Source organism: Conger conger, chromosome 15 (assembly GCF_963514075.1).
Source record: "Conger conger chromosome 15, fConCon1.1, whole genome shotgun sequence".
Classification (NCBI taxonomy): Eukaryota; Metazoa; Chordata; class Actinopteri; order Anguilliformes; family Congridae; genus Conger; species Conger conger.
In genome coordinates this window covers 6479519-6489978 of record NC_083774.1, presented here as the reverse complement: position 1 = coordinate 6489978, position 10460 = coordinate 6479519, and the positions used below count along the sequence as shown (strand labels likewise).

At 44.2% G+C, this 10460-nt stretch overlaps 1 protein-coding gene across 1 annotated transcript; it reads right to left on the bottom strand.

The window, feature by feature from the left end:
• Positions 1–7868: 7868 nt before the first annotated feature.
• cdkn1ca (cyclin dependent kinase inhibitor 1Ca) lies at positions 7869–9934 on the bottom strand. The gene is made up of 3 exons (XM_061221194.1): positions 9173–9934; positions 8904–9020; positions 7869–8463 (listed from the first exon to the last, which is right to left on the bottom strand). The coding sequence occupies exons 1-2, from the start codon at positions 9732–9734 to the stop codon at positions 8908–8910; spliced, it is 675 nt and encodes a 224-aa protein (XP_061077178.1). The 5' UTR covers positions 9735–9934; the 3' UTR covers positions 7869–8463; positions 8904–8907.
• Between the last annotated feature and the right edge of the window lie 526 nt (positions 9935–10460).

Sequence of the window (10460 nt, the reverse complement as noted above, 5' to 3'; positions counted from 1 at the left end):
TCACGATAAATCTCCTGTCAGTCAGCCAGCTGCAGCAGTGACACTACGCCCCCCCCTGCCCCGCTCTCCCACCGCCCAAAAATCCCCCCCCCCCCCCCCCCCAGCGCCCAACTCCCCCACACCCCCAACCACATATGGCCCAACTTCAGATGCCAGGGGGGAAAAAAGCGGATTTTGTATGAAATGGAGAGTTGCTGCTTTCTGCTTTCTGAGGACCTTCTGAAACTAACAGCGTTGTGAGGACTGTTCTGCTTCATGGCCGCTTGGTCCAGTTCCATCAGCTTCCCTTTCCTGGGATTCTTTTTGTTTTTCCCCCCGTGGCAAACAAGAGTTAATCTCAATATAGATATGGGCTCTGCTACAATTAGGGGTGCTGTGGTCACAGAAAATAAGTTATCATTACATATTGCAAATTGCAAGAACAATTTAAAGTGTTTGTCTGGAGTGTATTAGTGCTACAAAGTCACAGTAAATTCACAATTAAGCTTCCTGGTTTTGGCATCTGGACAAGTGGGAGTAAATGCAGTTTTAATGACCTTCACAAATCACACACACACACACACACACACACACACACACACTCATAAACACATACGTACGCACACATACAGTACTTTTACACACACCTACTTCCACACACACATATTCATACACACACATACTTGTAAACTCACATACTTATACACATCTACTTCACACACACAAGCTTACACACACACACACACTCACATACTTACACACAGGGACACGGGGAGCGCTGGGGCTCCGCTGGGCTTTTTGTCCCGTGTTTAAAAGGACTTTCATCGGGGTCCGCCGGGCACATCTCCCGGCCCCGAACGGCAGTAACCGCAGCCAGCGGAGCGGACCCACAGGGGCGCCGCACGCACCCCAAAGCCCCGCGCTCCACACCGGCCTGCCTGCGAGAGGTTTACGGGCCCGATGACGGAGGGAGGGAGGAGGAGGAGACTTCAGGAAGAAAGAGGCGGATGGATGGATGGACAGAGGGATAAAGGGGTGGCAGCAGTCGAGCAGAGTGCCCGTGTCACCACGGGGCAGGGTGTGATGGAGAACAGGTTTCCCTCCGAAACGGAAAGAAAGGAAACACAAAGGAGGCTCGGCTGAAAGGAGGTTTAGGGCTCCTATTGTCGGGACCAAATCGCCGTAAAAGTCAAAAATACGACAGGGGCCCTGTCCCCATTCCCCTCCTCTTAAAGGTTATTGGTTAAAAAAAATGTTTTTAAAAGATGATAAACTTGTTGGAGGAACTGAATTTCCAGTCTAAATTCAGAGGATGTTCTGATCTGCGCACAGACAGACGTCCAGTTGAAAATGAACGTGTGGGTCTCTCGCATTGCTGTCGTTATGCTTTTTAACACAGCTTTTTCCCTGTCTGTGAACGTCAGCCTGCCCTGTGGAAAACATGTATAAAAACAGCCACATGCTCTATTGCGGGACCACAGCTCCGTATGAATCTCGCTTTGTGTTCATGAATATCATGAATCTGTACTCCCCCCCTCAGCTGCGGGGTCACAGTGGTGGATGTGCCATCTCCAGGATGCCTGTGGAGTCCTCTCCAGTGAGACGAATTCCTCCTGGCCTCCGCTGAACTCAATGGCGAACAGACGTCGGTAATTGCCCTACACCTCTTGATGGAGTTTCCTCTGTACTCACCAGCAGAAACGGGGCGGTTGGGAGGGGAAGGGGGGGGTGGGGGGTTTCGTGATGGTAATGGGAGGGCGGCCCAGGGGGACCTTCTGTCATTTTAAAGAGTTGATGAAAGTTTTTGAACCCTTCCCTCTAGGGGGTGGGGGGAGGGGGGTTGATGGCAGTCCATCTGGTCTGGCCCACGCGGGTGTAGGACAGAACACTGTACTTGTCATCAAAAAGGCATCAGGTTCAAATCCCCAGCGGGGCAATGATGTGACCTTGAACAAGGTGTAACATTCATTAATTCAATAGGGAGATATTAAATTGACAGATGAAGATATTTTATGCAGAAATGCAAACCATGAGTGGAACATTTTGAGAGGTCTGTCATGGAAAATGAACACTTGCACTGTATTTATTTGACTGAAAAACATTTCTAGCTGCAATTTTGCCTCTTGAATTTCCCCCTCCTTTCGTTACTTCTCCGTATACATTTCTACCCGCAATCGCGAATAGCTTTGGATTTCAATTCCCCTCGAATTTCACAAGAGCTGCCTCTCAACGGTAGCCTGTCGCGTGCTGTAATGCATATGGCAGAATGCCACCAGCAGTTTTAAGGAGAGAGGGCTTGTAAATCATCAGTGTAAAATGGTCTGGTTGCTTCAGTAGAAATGCAGCTGCGCATGGGAACGTATAAAACGTGATTTACGCACGACGCCCTGGATGGGAAAATAAATATGGGTAGTAATGGTGTATATCTGAGGTGGGACTTCTTCTTCCGTACGAGTGACGTTTACGGTGCAGGTGAAATTGGGCTTGGGTGTGTTGCTGTATTGCGTCACGGCTCATTCAACCAAGGCACGTAATCGCTGTTTTGGTGACTCTAATCGGACAGCTCTTGACAGGAGATCTGGACACCAGGCGCGCGGCTAACCAACCCGTTTCTGTTGCCCAGCTCCTTGAAGAAAATCCAAGATAAACATCCCGCGGTGTAAACCCAGAGGTATACGACACAGTTCACGGCTGCTAGGGCAAACACAGCTGTAGGCGCTGCGTTCTGGCGCTCGACTTGCGCGGGCCTTTTCAACACAAATGTGTACCTGCATGGGACATGCGTTTGACTTCGTGCACAATGTGCAATCCAAAAACATAAAACTAAACCACAGTACACAGACGTGGCATGCAGCATTACATTCAAGCGGCGTCTGTTTTCAGCAGGTTGACTTGTTGTAAGTCTAAATAAACAGAAGAAGAAACGTGACTAAAGCGCTACATCTGTAGCATTATCCGCTGCGGGGCTGTGTGAAACACCGTACATGATCCGCTCTTCCCCGAAGCTCCGACTTGAATCCCTCTTGATGTCTTGGATGAGCCAAGCGAATTGGCGTTTGTTGGAGTTGGGGGGGAAGGGGTATTTAAAATGTGAACAGGGCCCCCCAACAGAGAGCAGGCTCCGAAAAAAAAGGCAAAGAAAGAAAGAAGATTCTTGAAAAGCTGCCACGAGTTCGCCGTCAGTCAGCCTTCTGCGTGGCTGCGTCAATTAAGCTGTGCGCATTGTTGCACATGCGCATGAATACTGAGTAAAGGAACGCCAAAAAGGGAACCCTGGAAGCGCGCGCGCGCACACACACACACACACCATGGCGCTGTGCAACAATGCAAAGTGTAACAATAGAAAACATTGCCCAGACAGTATCCTCTTTCACACCAGCGTTCCTACAGTGCATTGTCTCCACAGTCTGTGGAATGAGATTACTAGGCCTTTCAATTATATGGCACTATGATTACAAAAAATGGCACGTAAAATGGCACTGTTCACGTTACTGTTCCAATCGCATTTTTTTTTCCCATTTCTGCGTCTCCTTTGGGGGACGTATCATGTCAGAACCGCGGGTTGTATTTGTGTGGAAGACGACGAAATGGACAAAGCGTTCAACTCCTCATAGATTAGCCAGCGCGTCTTTTCATATTGTCATTGAGATGCTGGGGGGGGGGGGGGGAGTACGTCCAAAAAAAAAAGAAGAAAAAAAAAGACAATGGTCTATAAACGTACAGACGTGAACAAACCCTTCCATTCGTCACGCTAGGGGGAGAATTGGGGTTGGGCTGAAAAAAATTTAAGTGAAGCGAGTTTTGGGGGGCCCAGGGGGAGTGGGGAGCTTTAATTTGGTGACAAAACCTCATTTGCAGGTCAATGCGATGGCACACTCGCCTCTCCTCTCGCTCCAACTTCCCTTTGTTCCCTATCGCCTGCTCCGATGCCAGATGGCCATGGAAAATGCTAATTCTCTTTGGCTGAATTTTCCCCTTTTTGTATTTAATTGCGGTCTTTGCAGATGGGGTCTGTGGAGTGTGTGCCTTATTCAAATGGGATTTAGTTTTTATATTCTTTTTTTTTTCCAGGCACGTTTCTTACCTCGTATGTGAGTCCAGTAGCGGTTGGCGTCTGACAGCTTTTCAGACGAAGCACAGTGTCGACGTCTGTGGATCAGTCGGGGGTGATTCAAACGCAGGCCTTATCGAATGGTTCAGCAGTATTATGCTTTTTTGTTGTTGTTTCTGTTGTTATTTACACAACATTTTCGTTTTTTATTTCAGACTTGGAAAACACCATTGAAATCTAAAGCCACCCTGTACTTTGGCTGAATCGCGTTCTCGCTCTCTTGCAACTAAATTAAACTACTGTTCTCAAATGGAATCGTGCCACAATCTCAGTGATAATGACATTTCTTGTACGGGTATTTTAAAATAAATTAATTTAATTCTAGCAATTAAATAGTAGAGTATTTATCTTTCGATAAACCGAGTTAACACATAGGCCTCAATAGCACTGCTTTGCTTCCATTAAGCGGCGGGCTAAATATCGAATTTTGCAATGTTCTTACAGGTTGTTTTCTTTCTTGAAACCAAATAGCATATGGGTATATTCGCTCGTTTGGTTGCTTATAATCATTTTAGATTATTTCAATCATTTCGTTTCTGGTAAAAGAGGGTTTTTTTTTTTTTTTTCATCCATTGTGTATCATTTTACATTTTAAAACAAATTGTGATTTTGGTGCTTCATTCTGAGACATTTCTGTCAAATTCTTCAAACCTCCATAACTCCAGAACCCGTGTCACCGATGCGCAATGTAGGCGATGCACTGCGCAATTTAGACAAACGCACGCATTGGTGGCTGCGGATGATTTTAACACGTCGCAGAAAAGAAAAGAACACGTGGCTCACGCTTCATATCATATTAGTGTCACGGCTGTGTAACTTACCCTCTGATGAATCAAGCATATCCAAACGCATCATAAATACAAACAAACCACACCCACACACACACACACAAAGCCATATACATGCACATAGACACAAATACACATCCATGCACAATGCACATACACGCGTTTGTGCATACATACGCACATCCATGTCGACAAGGCTAAGTTATTTCACAACAAGTTAATTGTGTGTTTAAGTCAAGTGTATTAGGCTAAACTATTTGGCTCTACCCTGCTACTGTTTTCAATATAGCTATGTAAGAATAGCTATGTTCATTCTGATATCTACAATGATGAATTCACACGTTTAAAAAATCTTATTTTACTAACATCATACGTTATACGATGCTTATACCGCAGTTTGGTAACGTGTCTAATGCGATTTCGGTATGAAACTAATCCGGCAAATAAATCAAATAATTAATTGGAAAATATTGTAACATGGTGTTGATTTTACGTTTTTATGCATTCCGTTTTTTATGTGTTAAGAATGTGTAGTTCTATCTGTATTATACAACAAACAGATTCGCGCGTAATTGCCATTTCTGTGTTTGTTCGCACACTACTTTAAAGATGTCAGACACCTGACTTAGAAGATGCGGAATGGGACGTATCGCTGTGGTGGAACTATGCCTGAAAATTGATCTAAAAAAACAAACAAACAAACAATGGTCACTTGTTTTGAAATAAATCTTGGTAGTAGCTAATCTACCTCGAGTAATAAAAATAGTGGGAATATACTTGATGTACTTGATGTTGTCTGACTCACGGTTCTTTTACAGTCTAAATGTTGAGGAAACAAACTGAAACTTTTCGAAAAAGTTATATTTGTCTTTATCTTTATTTTTTATTTTTGTAACTACGACATTCTTGCTCAGGAAATGTATTCTTCTGATTGGCCATTTTATTCGTTGACTTGTAAGCTATTGATCTGTTTTAGACGCGGAAACTCGAAATAATATGTTTATCCATGTGTGCATCACGTTGCTGAAATAATGCAATGTCCAATAATCTTAGAAACTAGGTAGCTACATGAACCTTGCATGCGGGTGGAACTTCATTAAAACGAGTTGTATCTGGACAGCTGCTATCTTGAAATTATTAAGTATTGTGAATTTAAAGCTAAGTTTATTGAACGTCGCCGTCTCTCGGGGGGCATATGGCTTCTAATTAGCTGGATATCCTCCATAGTTTAATTATATTTTTTCGCTCATTCGTATCAATGGAGAGGCAAACAAAGTTGCCATTGTTCTCAAATGCAGGACATTATGTGGCTGAATTAATGGATCTTGGCTATGTCTACATGGATTTGCCATATGGCTACAAAGAAGAGGAGAATGGAGACGGAGCGCTTTGTGTTGGAAATGAGAACGGGGGAGTCAAAAGTACGGACAGAGTGCGCGTGTTTGTTTGCGCTGGCGGGACTAGGCGGCGGCAATCACGCAACAATGTATCACACATTTTTACTCGCGCATTACGCGCGGAGTCACGAAGGCGGTTCGAGGTTTGGAAAAAAAATAAACTTCTTGATTATCAGTACTTTTCTTATAAGGCTGTACGCTTTTTTTTGTAAATATAAAATTTCAAGCCATTGTTACATATTGCTTGGTGGCGAAAATGAGCACTGGGTCTTGCACGGCGTCAGCTGCTTCCACACAATTCAATGTAAACTTGAAAGTATAGCCAACTGAACAAGCGCGTTTAAATAGGAGCAGGCATTACAAAGCAACGTCTTTTCTCTCGCCCAAAGGCAGGTGGCCTCCACGGCGGAGGTACCGTGGCGCGTTGTTTCCACGGGGGTAAACAGTGCCGGTAAGAGGTTCTTTAGAAGAGTCATTGAGTGTGCACTGAATGTGGGGGTGTCTCCGTGGACAATACGGGGGTCCCAAAGGCACCTGCTTCAGTTCTTTATGGGGGAAAAAAAGCCCCTTTAAATCCCACCCTATATCCCACAGCTGCCCCTTCGCCGCAACAGCGACATGCTGGATTGAGTATTCATTGTGATACTTGTTGTATGTATTTATTTAGCATAGCCCACTGCCGTTGAAATAAGCATAGTGTTTGTACAATTTTCTTTTATAATTTGTTGCAAACTTGCCTCTGGTTGCTTTGCATACACAAGAACATTTGGGCTATTAAACGAGCACTAAATACAACTAAATAATACAATATGCTATACTACTACTACTACTACTACTGCTAATAATAATAATAATAATAATAATAATAATAATAATTAATAATAATAACAACAATAATAGCAGCAGCATAGGCCTCTTTTAGCCTGGCCTGTGTCTCCTGGGTGTAGTTTAAAAAAACTTCTTAACTGGATTCTTGATCTTCACATTTAAGCAGGCTATAGACTGGCTAGATGCTTTGGAAAGCATAAAAAAATAAGCATACAAATGCACTGTAACTGTCAACAGCTTTTCTGCTGCCGAAGATAATTATTGGTATTGCGCACGTATAAGCGCCTTTGTTTTATAGTCTAGATTTTTTTTTGCACATTATATTTGCGGTGCTTGGGTCTGTGATCCCAACAGCCGCGTGTCCTTAAAATCCGAGGTTAATTCTTAACTTTCCACGCAGTGAAACGCAAATAAAGGGGATTTTCGAGATGGACGTATAAGCCGGGAAAGATCACGGCCCTGTTGTGTCTGGTGTAGGCGACAAAACTAGAGCGGCAGATGCCCCTGGTTGCCTATAAACTAATGGAGGCTTGGTGGACAGAGAAGGATTACTGGAGGGGGGAGGGGGGGTGTCAATCAGGAAAAAACGAATGCTAGCATTTGTCAGTCTTTGTTATATTGGCTCATTGGGAGACAGGTGTGTTTGTGGAAGCGGATGTGTTCTGCAGGTTTCAAACATTTTTTTTTTTACTATGTAAGAGAGGATAATTTACGTGAATGAAACAACAACAACAACAAAAAATGTATGAACTCCATACAAGTTGATTAGAAGAGCAAAATAACGTTTTATTTTGTTTTCGTGGAACAAAGGTAGAGGGCAGTGATATATGAAACGGCTCAGAAACACAATGGACCCTATTGAAAGCTACTGATTGCAAAACATCACAATATAAAACTTTGAAAAAAAAAAATGTCGCCCTTTGGCTGCGACAGGCATTTGCAAATATGATGAAACATAAATAAAAAATTATAAGTTAGAATATTCTTTAAAAAATATATATTTACACAACTCAAGATACATATTTTTCAACAGAAATAATATATAACTCAATAGTCTTTTTTTTTTTTTTAAAGCTGTACACTTTTGGCCAGTGTAGACATTTTAAAGTTACTTAAGATTGCACAGTTGTTAATGTATTTTAACACTGTCGAGTGGCTGCATACAAAGCCACAAGTTTGCTACATTTGACTGAATTAAGTCCTTCGGTGAGTCCTCTTTCCACCGCAGTCCTGAGAGCTGGCACACGCTCCGCAGTGGAGCGCCGAGCAATGGACGACCGTACGTGCTGTGCTCTCCGAGTCCTCCCCGCCTCCTGGCTGCTAGCGGAAGAAATCTTCACAATCTCGCAGTGCAAAAAGTCTGTCGGAAATAAAAAAAAGAAGCACGTTATTGATACATTGCTATTGCTTTTATCCTTTTATCTTCACACACGCCCCCCCTCCTCCTCCGCCGGACAAGAAAATGCAGAAGTCAGCTATTTCCAGAAAGAGAGAGAGAGAGAGAGAGAGAAACACAATCGTATCCTTTTCCTGCAAACGTCACCATCTACTAGAGCCTTTCCCGCCAAAGTGACGTGAATTCCCCTCCCCCATTTTTTACGCTCTCCCAAGCAAAGTCACAGCCGAGATTCATGACCGTTCAAAGAAAATCAGGTAACACTGTAATGATATGTGTACCGCTCTCCAATCGCATGGCAACATACTACCACCACGGCTTATGGCTAATGATTACAGCGAAACCCGACGTTTGATTCTTGCCACACATTTGAAATAAGTAACTTTTAAAAAACACGCACATACCTTTTTAGCGTATTCGTTTCCGTGGAGTCTGTTCTACTGGAATCGCGGGTGTAGAATTCTGGGTGGAGTTCTCGCTTTGCTTCCCTTCGGGCACTCTTTTCCTTTTCATGTAAAAATCTAAAAAAAAAAGAAAACGGGAGAAAGTGGTTTAAGATTACTGTGGCCCTTGAATTAAACACTGGTTACACTCAAATGCGTAATAGCGCTGCGTAACCTTACACTGTTCTCTATTTGGCGTGCTGCGTTAAGAGATCCAAAAGTGCGCTTACCTGTAATGTGTGTTGTGGTGGTTGTCGTCAGACTAGTAGTAGATGTCCTTTTCCGTCGCGCGCACACGGTGGTTTTGCGGCTTTGCTTTCCTGAGTTGAGTTTGACCGAGCAGTTCTCCTGATTCACCTCACCGGAGCGGGGCAGGGTAGCTTCGGGACTGGATAAGCGTTCCTCGGCGGGGCGAGGTGTTTGCACATCCTGGGTACTGCAGTCCGTCGAAGTCATGTCCGAACACGGCTTCACATTCACCGGCATAGACATGGTAACCCTCCTTCTCCCTGTCTGCACGGAGTCCTGGTAAAAGACGGGTGTCGAATCCACAGGCGTTTCCTCCCACTCGTAATCTCCAGACAGTGGTGAATCTGCCTCGAAGTTAAAGTTCCACCGGCGCTGGTCCCGTTCGGAGATTTCCCGCAGCTGCGATTTCATCTCCCGGTTTAGCTCTTCGTGATCCACCGGACCGAAAAGGTTCCTGCAGGCGCCGGTGCGGGCGTGAAGGGGAAAGGTTCTTCGCGCGGCCAGCCGCTCCTGAGTGCTACTAGATAGCTGGACGTTTGACATTGTAAAATCTCGATATCCAACAGAGAAGAAAAATGCAAAAACAAATCAATGTTGGAAAAACGCAGAGGAAAAAAAACGGGATTTCTTGATGGAGCCTCGTCGGTTATTTCGTGTCTATGTTTACGCTCGTTTTTTCCAGTTAGCGCAGAGGTACATGAGAGTATTTAAATGTGTGCCACAGCTGTGTACTAAAACTTGTATTTAAAGTCCCCAAGGTGTGCTGGTTTGTATAGCCACATCGTCCACCTTCCAATTGGTTTAGCTATGTCCCGCCCTCCCGCGCTGGCCGCGCCTCTACTCCACTCGCATTGGACTGGGAGCTTACTTGGATAGGCGCCAACTCAGCTCGGCCTGTGATTTGTGCCGGGCTTGTCAGCGTCGCGCGTGATTGAGATGCTGCAGTACGGCCGATGTGTAGTTGTTGTTGCCCGAGGAAGGTTTTGCTTACGATGTAGTTTTTCCCCCCCTCTCCAACCCTCCCCCCACTTTCTCTCTCTGTCTCTCCTTGCTTCTCAAATCCCGGCCACGTCCCGCAAGAGAACTTACACTATGGCAACGGAGTTTGTAGAAATGAAATTGCAAAAAAAAAAAAAAAATGTAGGCTACTGTTTTTCAGAAATATGAAATGTTGCATGTAACACCCGGGGACATTATTTCACTATAACAAACCAAAAATGTGTATGTATTTATATACGTTTATAAATATATATTATCTAAATATAATAT

What these genes read in the sequence shown, in the direction of transcription:
- cdkn1ca (XM_061221194.1), bottom strand. Translation starts at nt 9,734, where the DNA reads ATGTCAAACGTCCAGCTATCTAGTAGCACTCAGGAGCGGCTGGCCGCG. An exon ending in CACCACAACACACATTACAG is followed by an intron (nt 9,021 to 9,172) that starts GTAAGCGCACTT and finishes TTTTTTTTTTAG; the next exon opens with ATTTTTACATGAAAAGGAAA.